The sequence below is a fragment of the Danio rerio genome, chromosome 25 (genome assembly GCF_052040795.2).
Source record: "Danio rerio strain M-AB ecotype USA chromosome 25, GRCz13ab, whole genome shotgun sequence".
Lineage (NCBI taxonomy): Eukaryota > Metazoa > Chordata > Actinopteri > Cypriniformes > Danionidae > Danio > Danio rerio.
Genome location: NC_141045.1, coordinates 1,278,232 through 1,299,505, shown reverse-complemented (window position 1 = coordinate 1,299,505; position 21,274 = coordinate 1,278,232). Strand labels below are relative to the sequence as shown.

At 31.9% G+C, this 21,274-nt stretch overlaps 2 protein-coding genes across 2 annotated transcripts in view; both read right to left on the bottom strand.

The window, feature by feature from the left end:
- Positions 1-202: 202 nt before the first annotated feature.
- On the bottom strand, positions 203-5,874 carry rsl24d1 (ribosomal L24 domain containing 1). The gene is given in 6 exon segments (NM_212993.1): positions 203-687; positions 1,492-1,577; positions 2,168-2,231; positions 2,532-2,604; positions 2,729-2,842; positions 5,728-5,874. Coding segments are annotated over 6 exon segments (486 nt in total). The 5' UTR covers positions 5,809-5,874; the 3' UTR covers positions 203-619.
- Positions 5,875-12,245: 6,371 nt separating this feature from the next.
- The window catches only part of prtgb (protogenin homolog b (Gallus gallus)), a 36,985-nt gene continuing 27,956 nt past the window's right edge, over positions 12,246-21,274 (bottom strand). The window contains 8 exon segments of the mRNA NM_001442815.1: positions 12,246-13,451; positions 14,756-14,872; positions 15,199-15,337; positions 15,631-15,754; positions 16,393-16,572; positions 18,802-18,972; positions 19,824-19,951; positions 20,552-20,738. Of these exon segments, the coding sequence (NP_001429744.1) occupies positions 13,146-13,451; positions 14,756-14,872; positions 15,199-15,337; positions 15,631-15,754; positions 16,393-16,572; positions 18,802-18,972; positions 19,824-19,951; positions 20,552-20,738 (1,352 nt within the window). The 3' untranslated portion in view covers positions 12,246-13,145.

The window sequence follows — 21,274 nt, the reverse complement described above, 5'->3', positions numbered from 1 at the left end:
TGTGTTGTTTAAATAAAAAGTCTTAAAATGTGAAAAAAAATGATAAAAGAAAACATCCCATAATGTAAATAAGCTGCCATTTAATAAGAATATGTCAATAACTCAATTTTGACAAAAATGTCAGACAGAACCTGATAATTCTAAGGCGACGATATGTCTGAACGCCTGTCTGACTACAGAAAGGTTATAATGAACAAACACATTTATCCATAAACAACTTTATTATTAACCACCTTATAAATCAATGCATACATGTACAACTCCTTTAATTTAGTCATACAAGCCTGTCAAATGAGCATTGAATGGCAGCTTTCACATCCAGCCTAATCGCATTTACACTTGGTTATTTCCAGAATTACACACGTTTGCAGTGATTCATTGCGAGTGAACATGATCAGCTGAATGCAGAGATGTAATAACAGCTGACGTACAGGATCATCGATTAATACCCACAACAACAGCTCATGTGGATTTCTCCAGGAGAAACAGGCGAATCCGTCCATTTCACTCCACCTGGATTCTGATGAATATTCATAGGGATGCAAATGAGGAGCACAGATGAGCTTCACATTCAATATTTAACAAACAAAATGTCCATATATCAAGATGCTTTATCAGGTCACTCGTCCATTTCCACATCTTCTGCCAGCTTCTGGACCATCTTGTCCTCCAGCTGTTTGGCTTGACCTGAAAACACACACAAACACGTAAGCATGTATACATGAACAACACACCGCTACATCAGCTGTTCAATAACCTGTTGTGTTCCTGTTCAACATGCTCAATCAATAACCCACAAAACACTCGACACTTCACCTCGATCCGCATGACAACTCAACAATTACAGTCATACCACCGCTCTGTTCAACACTTCAGTCGTCACTGATAAACACACAGCTAAAGTAGTTCCAGCAGGTTTACAGCGCATTACAGCTCCATATCACTCCACTGAATGATTACAGTCATTTCACAGCTACAACAGTTTCCTCCGCAGTTTGTGTCTGTGGTCCTTTAAGATATTTTAAAAAATTAATGTTAACGTGGTAGACATAGAAATAAGAACAGTCATGAGTCGTGGCTGGACAGCTGCTGACTTGCGGATTCTGAATGCATGGCGCAGCGCATCGCCCAGCGGCGCTTCCGGTGCGCGACCTGCTTTAAGTTCTTGTTGCAGCACCGGAATTAGGCACCGAAATTCATATGCTGATATGATCCGGTGCATACCCATTCCAAAGGTATGGCACTGAGTTACGATACCCAATCCTATTTAAACATTAAATAAAAGTGATAAAGAGATTATTTTTCATTTCACTTATTAAGGTTTTAGTTATGAAAATAATTCAGCAGAAATCCACAGATTTTTACCAAAATATCAAAAACCGTCCACAGATTCCGTCTGGCCCTACAAATAACACTCCTGTCATGCACTGTCATTAACATGCACATAATGATCCTCAGTGACAGCAGTGCATTGTGGGAGGTGTGTTTTACCTGCGTGTGGAGCTTTGATGAGGTGGATGTTCTTCTTGACCTCACTGATGTCTGCTGCCTTCTCCAGCTCTTTGCCTTTCTTCAACCTGAACAAACACGCAAACACAGGTCAATGATGGCCGCTCAACCACAGGAGCTCAACTCACTCTTTCCTTTTTATTCAACTGAACACAAACAGAGGACTCTTCTCAACACAAATAACTCATCATCAGGCATTTCCCATAATGCATCATTCAGGCATTCACCATCATTTCACAAAAACAACCACAATAAACACCAGGTACTTTATTATTGACCTCCTCTGTCATATTATCATATTCAAACAACCTAAATACTTTAATTGTCTTCTGCATCTTCACGTTTTGCCATCAACCCATGACAGGAACAAATAAATCAGACATTATTTCCATATTCACATCCGTTCACATTCATAATTGACATTTTATTCACATGCGCTTCTTCAAATATATCAAACAATAAGTGTTAATATTAATATGCTTTCAGATATTTAAATATCTTTCATAATCTATTGGATGAACACATCTGTCATAATGAACGCACATTAACCTTATTTTGCCCATATTTGGACATGTAATGGGATTTTTAATGAGCATTTTCTGTTTATTTTAAGGAAATGAAGTAAAAATGACATTAAAGTGAATTAAATGTGACTGACCGGTTCATGATGAAGCGAGCCTGACGCTTGTGTTTGATGCTTTCAACCTTCCTCATGGCCTCCACTGTCAAACACACACACAAACACACACACACACACACACACACACACACACACACACACACACACACACACACACACACACACACACACAGCAAATTACATCTGTACATCTCTAACAGAGCATATCTGATCAGCAACTTTAACTGGAAACAAAATCAGATGTTATTATACAACATTATTCACTGTGTTGCTACTGGATTTACCGCTTTAACTAAAACAAGAAACTTTTTATTATGTAAATAAACATGTTTAAGTATTAAGTACAGACAAATGTATACAACTCATTTCCACGGACACTCACCTGTTTTGCTCCAGAGCTCTCGGTTGTATTTGACAGGAGTGTTTCTGCGCTTCTCAAACTCCAGTGAGTTATCCTGACAAACAACCAGCAGGTCAATACACACACTCACACTACTCTAGATTTGATATGGTGTGTGTGTATTAGAGTGTGTGCGTTTATGATCAAGTGGGAGAGTGTGTGTGTGTTGGGTCTCTCACCACCGTCAGCTCCTTTCCTGCAGATTTTCTGAAGGCTTTGGTCCATCTGGTCTTTCTTGGGTTGCGCTTCTTCTTAAAGTTTTTGTGACATTTAGACCTGCAGAATCTGAACACCTGAAAACACACATACACACACACACACTTTGATTATATATTAAATAATTTACTATTTTATTAAGGTACATATAAACACACGTACACACACACACTTTCTCATATATCTATTTTTATTATTATATTATTTCTTTATATAATAATTTATAATTTATATTTCTTTTTATTATTATCATTATTTCTAAATGTAATTTCATCATTTTGCACAGTATTATTACACCAGGCTTTTTTGGAAATATTTTTTAAAAACTTGATTTTATTTTTTACATGTAACAATATATTTATCTAACATTATTTACAGTCATAGCGCTTTTTATATGATAAATATATATATATATATATATATATATATATATATATATATATATATATATATATATATATATGTACTTCCATGTAACGTTGTAAAACGCTTAATGTCAACAATGCTTATTACACCTTCACACCGTCCACAGACACCAACATTTCTGTCAAACTTTATATTTTCTCCCCCATCGAAGTCCATAATAAAAGCAAAATTAATATAACCGAACCACAAGCAGTTGGAAGTAGGCATGGGATGATAACTGTTTTCAAGGTATACTGCGGTTTGGAAAAGTCAAGGTTTTAAAACCACCAAAATGTTCTGTAATACCGTTCCTAAGGTATGTGCAAGAGTTTTTAACTTACATTTGTTTTAGGGCGACAGTATTTCCAGCAGAATAAATATCCAAAGAGGTTTTTGAAACAAATGAAGACAGCAGAAGTCTATGATTCATTTGCATTATTCAGCCTGACATGTTAACTTCTCTAAAATATTATAAATCTTTCAAAAAAAAAAAAAAAAAAAAAAAAAAAATATATATATATATATATATATATATATATAAAAATAAATGTGTGTGTGTGTGTGTGTGTGTGTGTGTGTATATATATATATATATATATATATATATATATATATATATATAGTTTTAAAAAGAAAAAAAAGTTTTAGTTTTTTCCCCAGACATTTAAAAAGATTATATTTTAAAGCAGTAATCACAATAACATGAAACCATGATATTTTTTATCCAAGGTTATCATACTGTCAGTATCTTAATAGACGTAAAGTTAGTTTTAAATTGGGATATTCACACATTCTCCTTGATAATATAATGTCAGAAAAGTATTCTTTGCAAATTCTAAATAGGGAAATCACATTAGCAGCCCAAGCACAGCATTGTTCAAAGTCAATTAGATAATGTTAATGTTGTTTTAAAGTTACACTTGCATGCTAATTCTCATCGAATATTCAAGGTAACATGGTAAACAATATAGGGACTTCTAAACAAACGAATGTGTAACTTTACCTCTATAGTATCTTACACCGCGCCATGCCCAGTTGGAAGCCAAATTTTCTAAAATTTTAATTTTAATTGTGCCAGATTAAACATTTTCTACTGTCAAAACAATGCACTGCATGTCCTGAACATCCACGCAAATACAGTGGAGAACGCTTCATATTATCACATGCTCACTTTAGATGTGGACTCACGGCTCAATCGTCTGATAGTAGCTAGCTAGTGTTAATAATTGACAAAGTTGGTTTTATATTCACACATTCGGACATTCTCCCTAATAATATAATTTCACAAAGGCGTTATTTGCAAGTTACACACTGCAAAATCATATTAGCAGCCAATGACTATCAAAGTACAGCATTGCTGGTCATTTAAACAGAGCTGATGCTGTATGGAAGTCAGACTTACATGTGATTTCAGACCCAATATTCAAATTAACATTGTTGACAATATATAAGGACTGTTGAAACGAACGAATGTACAAATATAAAACCAACTTATCCTCAATCTGATAAATACAGGTCACATTTCACAAAATTTGTGCTTCCCTGCTCGTTGTTAAAGCAACATTAAGCTCGATGGGGAGAACATGATTGGGGTACAGTTGGTTTTCATAGAGGTAAAGATGGTTTTGTATTAGCAGATTCAGACTTCCTCCTTAATAATATAATTTCATAATTGTATTATTTGCAAACTCTAAATAGCGAAATCATATTAACAGCCAATGACTATCAAAGTACAACATTGCTCACGGTCAAATAAACAGTGTTAATGTTGATTTTAAGTCATACTGGCATGCTAATTCTGATCGAATATTCAAAGTAACATGGTAAACACTATAGAGACTTCTAAATGAACGAATGTGCGAATATAAAACCAACTTTACCTCTATTTGGTTTTCTATTCGCACATTGGTTCAGTGACACACTCCCTATATACTGCCTACCATCACTCTTTCAATAATCAGCCTGAAAACACATGGAGGAATGACTTGAAAACAACATTAGCACTATTTAATTGACTGTGAACAGTGTTGTAGTTTGACAGTGATTGGCTGCTAACATGATTTCACTATTTAGCATTGGCAAACAACACTTTTCTGAAATTATATTATGGAAAATAATACTATATCCATATAAAAGCAACAACTGAATGTGCTTTTGTTTACTTCATCTGTCAAATTAGGGCTTCTTTTTACACTAACGTTCATTAATGTTAATTACAAGTAAAGACTGACACATTTTGGTTTGTCTGGTTGATGTTTGGCTATATTAATCCACGTTAAGCGGTTCAGAAAGTCCCGGTACACGGTGTTTTGACGGTGTTTCTCGCACATGTGCCGTCGTTTCATCTGTTGACGATTACTATAGTAAATAATATCACCATATCCGTCACAGTTTACGATATAAACACCACACTAATTAACCCAGCACTAATTTAAGCCGTTAACTCTTCATAATAACAGTAATAGACAGCACGGGCTGATGTTGTCAGTAGCCGCTGTTTTAACGGCCTCGTCGAGCGTCGCTAACAATATAAACAAACACGGAGAAACCGCTTTACCTTACAGTCGTTCCTCACAAACATCATCCCGTGTCCTGGATAAACCGGCGCCGAGCAGAAATAGCACTTATCGATGCGCATTTTTACCGAATATTATGATTTCACTCGCACATGTGTCGCTGCGCTGCGAACACAGGCGGAAAAGAGAACGCGCGATTCCGTTTCCGCCAAATGACGTCATCACGCTGGAGATAAGCGTCAGTGCTGTCATGAGGCCTGGAGAGTCACTGCACTGAAAACACATCAATATCACACACTTTCATTTTCTTTTCGGCTTGTCCCTTTATTAATCTGAGGTCGCCACAGCGGAATGAACCGCCAACTTATTCAGCACATATTGTGCACAGCGGATGCCCTTTTATCTGCAATCCATCACTGGGAAACATCAATACATACACACTCATACACTACAGACAATTTAGCCTACCCAATTCCCCTATAGCACATGTATTTGGACTGTGGGGGAAACCAGAGCACCCGGAGGAAACCCACGCCAACACTGGGAGAACATGCAAACTCCACAGAGAAACACCAACTGACCCAGCAGAGGCTCGAACCAGCGACCTTCTTGCTGTATCACAGACTTTTGGACAGTAAATTGTTGAAACTTTAATTTCAACTTTAATAAGCAGATTGCAACAAACTGATTGCTGATGTAACTGCAACATTTCGGTTTGAAATACGATAGCCTTTAAACCTCGAAACTGCAAAAACAAAATAAAGCAACTGTGACAAAGCCGCAATTCAGATAAAAATGCTAATGTCGCAAATGTGAGAAAAAAGTCGCTAAAGTGAAAAAAGCTACAATAACAGTTGTAGAAAATCAACGCAATTCTGAGGGAAAAAAACTGTCGCAACTGAAAAATAAAGTTGCAAGTCTCGCAACTGTCAAGAAAATGCTGAATTGACTACATAAAAAATAGTCACCATTCCTAAAAAGTCACAATAGTGAAGAAAAAAGCTACATTTACAGTTGTACGAAATGGACGCAGTTCTGAAAAAAGCAAAGATAGTAACTGAGAAATAAGCTAAATTTACAACTGTAACAAAAAAAAAAATGCTAAAATCGCTACTGTGATAAAAAAAAAGTTGCAATAGTGGAAAAAAAGCTACATTTACTGTTATAAGAAATCGTTGCAAATCTACGGGGAAAAAAATCATGGCAGCTGAAATATAAAGTCGCAGCTGTCAAGAAAATGCTGAATTGACAAAAGTAACAAAAACTTTGAAGCAAAGTTAAATTTACAATGGCATGAAAAAAGTTGTAAGTCTAAGGAACAAACTCAAAATAATGAAAAATTCACAATTCTGTGAAAAAACGTTTGAATTGTAAGATAGAAGTAGTTCACAATTAGTTTTTATTTTACATTGTGTTTACCCTGTGACAGAATGTAGCTTTCACAAACTCATAAAAAAACTTACTTTTAAAAAAATATTTAGTTCTATGAGAAAAAGTATTTAAAAATTGACATTTTTAGATGCTACATTGCTAATTTCAAGCAATAAAGAAATTACCCTAATTTTAAAATCCTAACCATAAACAAAATTTAATTGCGAGAATCGCTAAATTCGCAACCAAGAAATGAAGTCACAATTTGGAAGAAAAATGCTAAAGTCTCAACTGAAAAACAACAAGATACAAATTCAAAAATAGCAAAAAAGTTACGATTCTGCAAAAAAAAGTTTAGCATTCATTTAGTTTACATTTAGTTTTTAGATTCATTTAGTTTGAATGTAGCTTTCACATATTTGTGAAATTGAAAGCTACTTTTCAAAAATATTTCGTTTTGTGAAAAAAAAGTTACAAATTGTGACATCATTACATGCTATATTGCTAATTGCAACAAATAAAGTCCTAACTAACAAAATTTAAATGTGAGAAGTCGCAACTAAAAAATAAATTTGTAATTCAGAAGAAAAAAGCTAACGTCACAACTGTGAACAAAAAATAAGATACAAATTAGCAATAGCAGACACAATTCTGTGAAAAAAGTTAGAATTGTATAATAAAAGTTTGCAATTATTTTTAATTTAGTTTATTCTGTGACAGATTGTAGCTCTCTCATATTTATGTTTACGAAAAAAAGAAAAAAATTAACTAAAATATTTAGTTTTGTAAAAAAAAGGATGTTACAAATATACATCCTTACATGCTATATTGCTAATTGCGACAAATAAAGTCGTAAATGTAAAAAATTTAACTACAAGAATCGATAAATTCACAACTGAGAAATAAAGTCGCAAGAAATAAAGTCGTTTTCAGAAGAAAAAACCTAAAGTCGCAAATGTAAAATTACAAGATACAAACTCAAAAATTGCACAAAAAGTGACAATACTGCAGAGGAAAAGTTCGAATTGTCAATAAAACTTTGTAATTACAGACAAAAAAGACAAAGACGTTCTTTTGAGAAATATTTTATTAGATCGTGCACCGTTTATGACCACTTTTGCCGAGTAATGGAATCAAACTGGTACAACATGCTCAACATGAAGGGCTTAAATAATATTACAAATTACAAAAACAATCAACAAGCAAATCATACAAAATTCAGACCCTCTGAAAAATAAAAATCTAATTAACCTGAATTCACAAAAAATAAGCATTTGGATTAAAAAAATCAAAGAAACAAAAAACAACAACAAAAAAAACACATATAAGTTCAAAAATTACACAACAGAATAATTAAAAAACACTAACGAAAGCATTCTTACACCCCTAATGTGAAATATTTTACATTCAGAAGTAAATTCACATTGTTAGTTATGGTTGCGCATGTTGATTTCTCCGGTTTGTTTGATGAGCGATCGCAGTCAAAACGAGATGCAACTTTACAAAAAGCAAAAGAACGACAAAAACGTCACGTCTACGCAGGGGCGACCGGATCAATCTTTGGTACGTGTTTTTTTGCTTTCTGAAATGATGATTCTGTGTCACTTCTGTTCAGAGGGTTGCTCCAAAACGTTGATTATAAAGCTTAGAAATCATGTTATGAAATACTGAAAAACAAAAACGCAAACACACATACAGCCGACCACTAAATTACTGGCCCTCAGGCTAATATTTTATACTCTTTTTCAAATGTTTACCAAGCGGTGTTTAACAGAGCAAGGAAACTTTCACAGTATTGCCCATGACTTATTCCTTTTATAATGGAATAAAAAAATATAAAATAAAATAAAAATGAAACTTAAGTTGTAAGAAATTAAGTTTTGTTCGATTAGTTGCAGAACAAACCACTGTTGACCAAAAACGTTAAATGGCACTTTAAGTTGAATGCTAGTATCTTGAAAAATACAATCCTAAAAAATAAATATGTTTTTAAAAAATGTAAGAAAAACTTGCTAATGCTATAAAAACATTGCAGAACAGCTTTAAACCTCGTAATTGTAACAATCAATGTCTTAATTAAAACAAAAAAATGAATGAATAAATAAAATTGTAAGATATGAGATTGTAACTGTGAGAAATAAAGTCACAATTCTGAGCGAAAACGTAGAAATGCGAGATATAAACTCACTAATAAAGTTGCAATTAAAAGTCGTAAATCATTAGGAAAAAAAGGTTTGAAGTTCGCAGTTACTATTTACTTTTTATTGTGTAATAGATATGAGCTTTCATAAACTCACAAGACTAAAAACAGTTAAATTTAAAAAAAAACTTGTTAAAACGATTGTTTAATAATGTTGAATATATTTTTCATTAACTACACGGTATAAAATACTGCGTTCCACACAACTGATTTGTGTTGGGACAACATGAAGGAATCAAGTTAACTTGACTGTTTTGTGTTCAATCTGCGTAAATGTGTAAAAACTACTAAGTTCTCCACCCGAAATATTGTGTTGTATTAGCTATATTTAAATGAGTAGTTTGAACAAATAGCAAACGTCATTTCAAAAACTTGCAGATGTTAGAAAATATTGTACAATAGCTTTTAAACTCGTAATTGTAACAATTAAAGTCATAATTAAATTTAAAAATGAATAAATAAATAAAATTGCAAGGACTCAGCTGAAGATAATCAACTCTGAACTGTGAGAAATAAAGTCGCAAATCTGAGAAAAAAAGTTAGAAATGCGAGAAGTAAACTCGCGAATAAACCTGCGATTAAAAGTCAATTATTATGAAAAAAAAGTTTGAGGTTCGCAATTACTTTTTATTTTTTCGACAGAAATTACCCTTTTAAAAACTTAAGAGACAATAAAACATAACTTTGTCCCATGACTTTACGAAAGCTAATTTCAAGAACAGAATAAAAAGTTTAAAAAAAATTGCGAATTTTACACTTTTTTTGTAATATTTGACGTTTAATCTCAATTTTATCTGTAAGTTTACATCTCGCATTTCTATTTTTTTTTCTCTGAATTGCGCCTTTATTTCTCACAGTTCCAAGTTGATTATCTTAAGTTGATTAAATTATTTATTTATTTACATTTTTTATTTTCATTAAAACATACTGTTACAATTATGAGTTTGAAAGCTATTTTACAATATTTTTATAGCATCTGCAAGTTTTTCTCACAATCTCAGCATTTTTTATCGTAAAAGAAAATTTGATTTGTGATGGGACCACATGAAGGAATTAAGTTAACATAGTAGCTTTTATCAATTTAAGTGAATTGAAACTTAAACAATTAAGTTGTCCCCGCAAAAAAGTGTTGTTTGAGCTCATTTTAACGAAGTAGTTCGAACAAACAGCAATCGTCATTTTTTGAGTGCAACACTTGTTAAATATATGAAAAAGAATTTAAATTTCACAGGAGGGCCAATAATTTAGTGTAAACTGTGTATATCAGTCATACTCACCCTATCATCTTCAACCCAATGAACGAAGTCAACAACTCTTTGGATTCTAGCGTTCGTCACCAAACCTGCGTCTAAAAGCTAAAAATCTCAAAATCAGCAAAGTAAATTCAGCGCTCACCCAAAACCTGAGCGCCAGAACTACAGGAACAAATGCTTGGCTACACCAATCAACATCCAGTTTGGCACTTTTGCCCTCCAATTTACACAAATATATATTTCTATCTTTGGAGGGAACGGCATTTTGGCATTATTATTATTACTATTTGAAACCTCGATATAAATGGACTCTTTGGATCAGACGTCTTCAATATTGCAAACGATCCTCGCATCGTAAGGCCGTCGACGTCTTATAAAGCTTTTGGAGAATATTTTTGGTTATTTTTCACTTAAAACAAACGTGAAAATAATTTCGGCTCATCCTTCAGTTTGTAAAATGACTTCAAATGCACCACAAAACTGATAAAGCTATTAAAATGCGAAGAAATAATGTTACATTATTTAAATTCGAACACATATGAATATTTTGCTAAATCATGAGCAACCAAAATTGAATAAATCACAATGCAAAATCACTAAGAACTCAACAACAACATGCTTAAAATAATAGATCAACAACTTGATCTGGTTTGGCAAATATAAAACGTTCAGACTCGAAATTACGAAATAATCGCGTGTATAAACTGAGGTATAAAGTTAATTAGACGAGTCATAAAGCAGCTTTCAGAACCTGAGGCACCTTATTTTTGTAGTGGAAAATAAATATGTGAGGTCCAAACATTCAATTTTGTTCTCATTTAAACCCTAGGACTTTCATTAAAAAGGAAAATACAATACACTGCGAAAAAAAAAAAACGAGGAAAAAACTAATGTAAATGTGCCTTGATTTAACGATGTTTATACTGGGAAACAAGACATAAATAATTCTGAGTAAAAAGATAAACTTGCAACTGTGAAAAATAGTGGCAAGTCTTAAGTCAAAAGTTAATAATCCTTTTTCTGCAGTGTATAGGAAATATTTCAAATTCTACACTATTTTCAAAGGAAAATAAGCAATGAAACTAGTAATGTTTCTAAAAATTGGACAGATAGTCAGAATTTTCAATAATAAACTAGAAATTAATGAAAAACAAGCATTATTTGGTAAGACGTTAAGAGGTTGGATAACATTAGTTAATGCATTAGTTAACGTGAAATATAAATAATCAATATATAGCTTTTTAAAGAAATACGGCAATATATTGATTTTTAATGCATTATTATGCATTAATTCACGCTTAATTGTTATAGATTTTTATGTTAATGTTATGCCAATTCTTCCTTCAATTTGTATGTAATTTTTAAGATAAATATATATATTTTTAAAATTTTTTAGTTAATAGAAATGCAGATATTTATTGTTTGTTTGCTTGTCAAGTTAAAAATAATTTAATAGAAATAAATGCAAACTTAAGCTTAAATAAAAATAAATTAAATCAAAAACATTGTTTATATATATATATATATATATATATATATATATATATATATATATATATATATATATATATATATATATATATATATATATATTATATATATATATATTATATATAAAAATATATATAAATAATTATTAAATAAAATTAAACAAAAGTTTAAAAATACATAATAAAAGCTACAATTTTGCCAAATTATTTCAAAATTTTTCAAGACAATTTTTTCCGTCATTATCTTTTCCTTATTATTAATTTCAACATTTATTAATACATTACTTAGATGTCATCTTGTATTTGTGAATCATATTTAATCCCTGATCTAATGCAAACTACCAATAAACGTTTGCATTTCTATTACTTACTCTTTAAAAAAAGCGTACAGACATATTGATCATTGTTAATTAATGCATTAACTAATATTAGCCAGTGTTGCACATTATCGTCTGAGAACGAGTGTGATCAGAATAATGAGGTAGAGAGACAGCAGAGGAAACGTCTCTGTCGCTTTAAGAAACAAACAGAAAACACTCGTCCATTAGCGTAAAGCACGTCAGGCGTTCGTCAACACATTCATAAGCAGGAAAAACACATTCATCAGAAACGCTTCATCTTTGGGAATCTCTCCACGAAGAGAAAAGTTGTGCAAGTTCGTCAAAGTCGGCGGAAGGATAATCCGTGACTTCGTAAAGCTATTTAAAGAAATTTGTTTTTGGCACAAATATCCAGGAGCGATTGCATCCTGAGGAAACGGTGCAATCGTATTTATAGGCTTTGGAATAATTGGCCACGCCCATTCGACTTATAGGCCACACCCACCAGTATCACAGGCCACACACTGAAAAAAAATAACTGATTGGATTTACTACAATTATTTTAAGATAAGTGGTCGCGAACAATTTATAAGGGCTTAATCTAAACAAATTAAACTTTGTAATGTTTAAAATAGAGCCCATATAAATTGTTTGCCACTATTTACCTAAAACAATTCAGTAAATCCAATGAACGATTTTTTTTCAGTGCACCCATTGTTGTTGTGGACCATGCCCACTTGTAGCGCACACCACACCCACTGTTGCCACAGGCCACGCTCATTTGTATCACATGCCACGCCCACTTGCGTGACAAACACAGTAGATTTAAATGGGAATCTGCACAAACTGAAGGTCGGAGGTAGATTTGTTTTGCATTTCCTCTAAAACGTTAACAACGCACACAGAGGATGCGGTTTCGTTTGTTTCGTCATCTGGTCGGTATGTGGGTTTATTCGAGCTGCTGGTTTCCGTCTCATCCTGAGAGTAGTTTCCGGAGTCTCCGCCGCTGGTTTGCGAACTCTCCGACTCCCCTAGTGGCCGATAGAGGATGTGCAGCGACGCCTTTGCCGCCTCGTCCTCGTAACACAGAACCGTTTTCCCCACTTCGTACAGACATGCAGGATCCTCAGTCTGACAAACACAAACATCATATTTAGCCAAAATATTACAATTAAAAAAAAAGACTCAAAAGACTTCAGATAATTAAATAAATACAGACATTCATGTAAATGTTTACTCATTAAATATTGCGAATATACTAAAAGTTAGCTAAAATGTAATTAGTTGTTAGCTAAATAATTCAAATGATAAAGACATTATTCAAATATAAATAGGAACGAAAATAACAACACATTATTTTCATTTTCATTTCCTAAAATACAAATAAAATATAAATATTTATTTAAAATTACTAAAAATATTGTTAGTATAAAAAACATAATAAATAAGTATATATATATAAATATATAATATATATGTATAATATATTTATTATGTTATATATATATATATATACATATAATTATTTATTTTATATTTTTATAATAAAAAAATTAGAAAAATATAAATAATGACAATAAAATGTGTTTAATTTTTAAGGATGATTTAATCATTGATGATTAAATAAATGCAGACATTCATGTAAATTTTTTCTCATTCAATAATGTGAATATACTAAGAGTTAGCTAAAATGTAAGTAGTTGTTAGCTAAGTTAAAGTAATTTTTTTTATTTAAGACCTAAATTGACTTTCTGGTAATAAGTACGAACGAAAATTATGTCAAATTATTTTCATTAACTGAAATACAAATAAAAAAGTAAATATTTGTTTAAAATTACAAAAAAAAATGTTATATGTTTTTTAATAAATAAGTTAAAAAAATTATATATATATATATATATATATATATATATATATATATATATATATATATATATATATATAAATGTAAAAATTATTAAAAGCAAAATGGTACTTTCAATTACGTACTAAAAAAATCTAAATAATATAAATAATGACAATAAAGCATCAACATGACTTTCTGCAATTAAATACAAACAAGAACTATTACAACTATGGTTAAAAATTTAAAATTTGCTTACCCAAAATCTCAATTTTTTAAAGGTGTTATTTAAATTAAATTAAAAAAAAACAATATAAAAATACATTAAACTAAAATAACAACAATTCAAATAACCCACTGAAAATACAAAAACCAAAAATTTAAACAACATAAATAAAATGTAGCGTCACACAAACAACTATTGCAATTGACAACCAAATAAAACAAGCTAAAATTATTATGTAAATACAATCAAACCAAAAGCTAACAACATTAAAGTACAATTACCGAATACTGTTTTACGTTGAGTAAAATAATATTAGCATTTAATACACACAAATACTTTAAAGGCACAGTTGTCTGAGCCGCTCACCTCATTTTTACTCTCATTAGACCTCTGGGAATGATTGAAGATGCTCCACCTCTTCCGCTTGGTTTGAGAACCACAATTGATGGGTCCAGCATGGTTTATTAGCAAATTTGATCCTCCCTGAAACCAAACAAAACATCTATTTTAAACCTGTTGTAAACATTATTTCAACATGTGCTATTAGTAATATATATCGCCCCTTTATCCGTTATATATAATGCTTTTAGATGGCATTTTTACTAATTACTCAAAGTAATCGCTCTTTTTTAATCTCTTTTCTTACTTTTAAATAATAATAATAATAATAATAATTGTTAATATTACTATAATTATTATTATTTTATGGAATGCAGCAGTAATGCATTAAAATAGCCTAAGAAACACGGTAACAAAAGAAGGAGAAAGATTAGGGAAATAAAAAGCAAACAGAAAAAGCAGACTCTTACTTTGGCATCAATAAAGTGATTCCTCATCATCGGCAGAAGCACCTCTGCATTCTCCGCTGGCTGCTGATTGGCTGACGAGGCCTCATTATGCATGACCTCATTTCTCATTGAACCAATCATCTTTGAGGAAGCCGATTTCCTGCAGAGAGAAAACAACACTGACTGTTATTCCAGCAACATTGAGAATTATTTATTCAGCTTCGTCTGCACTGTAAAAAACGTCTTACTGCCTTAAATGTTTAGTTTAATCAAACGATTTTTTTCAATTCATGCTAACTTACATTAGTCAAACTGAATAAAAATATTAAGCTTTGTATACCTAATTTTTATTTAAAAAGTTAAAGTTTTGTTGTGATACTACTTCTGCAATAGTATTTTTAATAGTGCGTTGTAATGCAGACAAAGACACACACGGATAGTGCTGAGACTCACTGTGTTTGAGTTTTGGAGAGGAGGATGAAGATGCAGAGAATGATGCAGGACAGAGCAATGCAAACACCAACGATGATTCCGCTCATCGACTTCTCATCGATGTGATACAAACCATCGATAAACGCTGCACAGAAATAGAGGTGAAGTCAGAATTATTAGCCCTCCTGTGAATTGTTAATCCTTAATTTCTGTTTAATGGAAAGTTCAACACATTTCTAAACATAACACTTTTATTAACTCATTTCTAATAACTGATTTATTTTATTTTTGCCATGATGACAGTAAATAATATTATACTAGATATTCTTCAAGACACTTCTATACAGCCTAATGTGACATGTAAAGGCTTCACTAGGGTAATTAAGGTAAAGTTAGGGTAATTAGGCAAGTCATTGTATAACAGAGATTTGCTCTGGAGACAATCCAAAACTAATATTGCTGAAGGGGGCTAATAATACTGACCTTAAAATAGGTGTTAAACAATTAAAAACTGCTTTTATTCTAGCTGAAATAAAACAAATAAGACTTTCTCCAGAAGAACAAATATTAGAGGAAATACTTTGAACAATTCCCTAATCTGTTCAACATCATTTGGGAAATATTTAAAATTTACATTGGGTTTACATTGATTAAAATATAATCAGACACATTTTTGGATGTAAAATCTATTAATATCTTTCATTAATTTTGGGATATTCAGAGGATCTACATATAGACTTTGTCATTTAAACAGATTTTCTTCAGTCATTGCTTTATGCTTACCTGTTTTCTCAGCATGGCTGTCAGCATGACGAGGGTTTTTACCGTGGTGAGGTTTACCCTTGACCGCTAGCTCTACCGTGTTGGAGAACGGACCGTCACCCGCCAGGTTAGACGCTGAGATCTTCACCAGGTAAACATTACCTGACTCCAGCTTCTCCAGGAGAGCCATTGTGTTTGTACCTGAAATCACAGCATTATTTATCATTATTAATCATTATTCTGAGAAAAACTGGTCAATCAAATAATCCTATCAGAAATTTGATGGTAAATATACAAATCAAGGCATTATCTCTTTATATATTATCTAACGTGTATTTTCAGAATATAATTGTGAATACTGCAGTAAGTCAGCCTTAAAACTCTTTGATTTTGTTGACATATTAGAGTTAAGGGTTTTTGGATATGTATTTATATATCTCTAAAATGGGAAAATATTGTCAACGGACAGGAAAAACAGCACATTTTCAGGATTAAAATGTTACATAAATCTGTGTGAATGATATATGAACAAACCCCACAGTAAAATCCTTCAGAATATTGATGTAAATAAAGCTGTCAAGTTTGGTGCATGTAGGTTCCTCTGAAGTGGAGAATAAACTACTTTTCAGAAAACAGCTTAATGCGTTTCACCGTATTTTTAGAGATAAAATGATATATATTATTTCATATGAATTATATATGAACTAACCCCTCAGTAAAAACCTTCAGACTATAGATTTCAATAAAACTATTAAGTTTGGTTTATATAAGTTCCTCTGAAGTAAAGAAAAAAAAGCTATTTTTTACAAAACAGCCTTCAAAACCTCAGAAAAATATACATATTTCACCATATTTTTTATATGAACAAACCCCACAGTAAAATGCTTTAGAATATGGATGTAAATAAAGCTGTCAAGTTTGGTGCAGGTAGGTTCCTCTGAATTGGAAAAAAACAACTAATTTGAGAAAACAGCTTAATGTATTTCACTATGCTTTTAGGTATAAAATGTTATATATTAAATTATATTAATTAAATATGAACAAACCCTACAGTAAAAACCTTCAGACTATAGATTTGAATAAAACTATTAAGTTTGGTTTATATAAGTTCCTCTGAAGTAAAAAAAGCAATTTTTTACAAAACAGCTCTCAAAACCTCAGAAATAAATATATATTTCACCATATTTTTTAAAATGTTACAAAAATCAGTCTAGATGAAATATGAACAAACCCCACAGTAGAAACCTTCAGATTATACATGTGAATAAAGCTGTCAAGTTTGGTGCATGTAGGTTCCTCTGAAGTGGAGAATAAACAAATTTTCAGAAAACAGCTTAATGCGTTTCACCATATTTTTAGGTATAAAATGATATATATTAATTAATATGAATTATATATGAACTAACCCCTCTGTAAAAACCTTCAGACTATAGATTTTAATAAAACTATTAAGTTTGGTTTATACAAGTTCTCTGAAGTAAATAATAAAGCTAATTTTTACAAAAAAGCCTTCAAAACCGCAGAAAAAATATATTTCACCATATTTTTAAAATGTTACATTAGTCAGTCTGAATGGAATATGAACAAATCCCACGGTAAAAACCTTCAGAATATGGATGTGAATAAAGCTGTCAAGTTTGGTGCATGTAGGTTCCTCTGAAGTGGAGAATTAACAAATTATAAGAAAACAGCTTAATGTATTTCACCATGCTTTTAGGTATAAAATGCTATATTAATTTATATGAATTATATATGAACTAACCCCTCTGTAAAAACCTCAAGAATTTAGATGTAAATACAAATATAAAGTATAGTGTATACAAGTGCCTCTGAAGTAAAGAAAAATAGAGTTTTTGTGAAATCCAAAATACTTAGAAAATACTCAGCGTGTATTTAAAATGTCATATAAACAAGCAAGAATGACATATAACCAAACTCCACAGTAAAGACCGTCAGAACACTTATATGAATTAAACTATTAAGCTTGGTGCATGTAAGAAAGTGGAGAAAGAAAATAATTTTGAGAATGTGTCCTAAAAATGCACTTGACCAAGTTTTAGGTATAATATTTTATATTAATTAATGTGAATTTTATATAAACAAACCCCACATTAAAATCCTTAAGAATTTAGTTGTGAATCAAACTATTCAGTCAGGTGTATATTTGTGCCCCTAAAGTAAAGAAAAAAATAATTTTCTGAAATCAGCCTTCGAAAAAACAAAAGCCCCATGTTTTTAGATTAAATCAGTGTGAATGATATATTATCAGCAAAATCCTTTACAATATAGACAAGAATAAAATGGCTTAGTTTATTGCTGCAGACGGACAATTTTGACTCACTCATATCAAGAGATATTAAGGAAAAGCCTTAAAAGTCATGCGCTGAAATTGAGATCTGAAACACATTGCTATGCATTTGTTTTGCTGACCTTCTCTCTGCAGGACCTGCCATTCTCCAGCGAGCCACGAGCTCTGAGATGCGTACAGGACGGTGTAGTGTGTAACAGACAGATTTGGCTGATTCGGCTGCTTCCAGCACACCAGCGCCGTGTCTGCCTCGATCAGAGTCACTTTCACAGACTCCGGCGGAGACATCGGGGCTGCAGGAACAATGAAGGAGAGGATTATGCTTTTCTTACTTACAGTTTTTTTTGTCTTATTTCTAGTCTAAAAATCGGAAAGTTTCTTAATCATGAAGCATTTTCTAGACAAGCAAAAATGTTTGTCTTGTTTTAAAAAAATAATAACTCAAAATTAAGTGAGTTTTTTACTTAAAACAAGCTAAATAATATGCCTATGGAGTAAGCAAAATAATATTTCAAAGCAAAAACACGTTTTTATTTTGTTTACCCCATAATTCTGTCACAGTTTACTCACCTTTCACAAACCTCATTGAGTTTCTTTCCCAAAGAATAGGTTATTTTGGAAAATGTTGGAAACTGCTGTCCATTGACATACATTGTATTTGATTTTCCTACTATGGATGTCAACAGTGTCCAATATTATTTTAAATATATTATTATTATTATTATTATTATTGGGTTTGACAGAAGAAAGAAACTTGTGAGCTTTTAGAAGCACTTTAGAGAAAGTAAATTGTTAGTGAATTTAAGTTTTGGGGTGTACTATCTCTTCCAATATAATACATACTGATCTTCCGTACTCGTTCATTCATTCATTTATTCATTTTCCTTCAGCTTAGTCCCTTATTTATCAGGCTCCGCCACAGCAGAATGAACCGCCAACAATTCTAGCATATGTTTTACAGGGGGAACATGCAAACTCCACACAGAAACACCAACAGACCCAGTCGGGACTCGAACCAGCGACCTTCTTGCTGTGAGGCAACAGTGCTGACCACTGAGCCACCATGTCGCCCATCTTCCCAAATAATAGTTTGTATTTCAAATATAAAACAGAAAAGTACAAATGTTTTGTCTGATAAATATACCTTCCAGTAGAGTTCTCTGATACACAGTGGCGCTCCAAGGACTGGACATCTGATCCATATGCAGACGCACAGCAAACTCGTAGCGTGTGTTCGGCTGGAGACCTGTTACCATCACGGTTTGCTCAGAGCTGGAGAGAGAGAAAACATGACGACTGAATACACAAGCTAATCTGCTGTTGAAGGAACACCCCACTTTTTGTGGAAACAGCCTCATTTTACAGCTCTTCAGAAGTTTACCAGGTGAAGTTTTACCATTGTTAAATCCATTTAGACACTCTCCGGATCTGGCAGGAGCACTTTTAGCTTAGCTTAGCATAAATCATTAAATTGGATTAGACCATTAGCATCTCACATCTCCAATTGGGATAATTTTCATAATTAACGCCTGACTCCTCTATAGTTACATCATGTACTAAGACTGATGGGTATTGAAAAGCTGGTTGATATAGCTAGAGGAGCTAAACTCTCAACAATAAGGGACGTTGCTGTTTTAACATGGCTAAACCAGGGTTATGATATTACACAGTGCCTAAAAAAAAGTCCCCTAAACATCAGTTAGAATCTGCATAATATCATTCCACCTGCTGCAGTCAAGCTAAAAGTGCTTCCATCAGGCTCAGAGATCAGCTGAATAGACGTAATAATTTTAAAACTCAACTCTTTAATTCTGTAAAATGAGCCTATTTCCTGAATAATGTAGTGTTCCTATAACCTTTAGCATCACTTACGTCTGGATGTAGCGTACGCTGGAGGCTTCAGACGGACTCGCGGGCCCGTAGCGGACGGAGAAAGTGACCGGTTTTCCAGAGCTGAACGCAGGACGACCCCAACTCAGATGCACCGCAGACGAGCTGTTAGCTTTAGCATGGGTGTGGTCTGGAGGCGGAAGAGCGGCTAATCGGCGGTTTGGTGTAGCTAATAAGGAGGATCAGATATTACAGTTTTATTATAAAAAAAATCATGCATATAATTAGAAATTATATGAATTTAATAAATAGAAATTATCTAAATATTTATTTATATATTTAGATATGTTTTTATTTACAAATTTATTTTAAAATGTATAAGTTAATATTTATTTAATTATTTAAATATTTATGTATACATTTTTTCACTTATATAATTACTTCTGTATACCTTTACTTACTCATATATTTACTTATTTATATTTTTACTTATTTATGTATTTACTTATACATATTCACTTTTTTAAATATATATTTACTCATTTATACATTTATTCACTTTTATACTCATGTATATATTTACTTATTTTTGGCTTTCTTATTCACTTATTAACATATTTATTTAAATATATATTTACTTATATATTTACATTTAAACTTATTTACATATTTACTTATTTATGTAACAAATAAGTATCTATCTACATTTTTCTTTCTTTCTTTTTTTACTTATTTATGTAATTATTTATTTATTTGTATATTTAT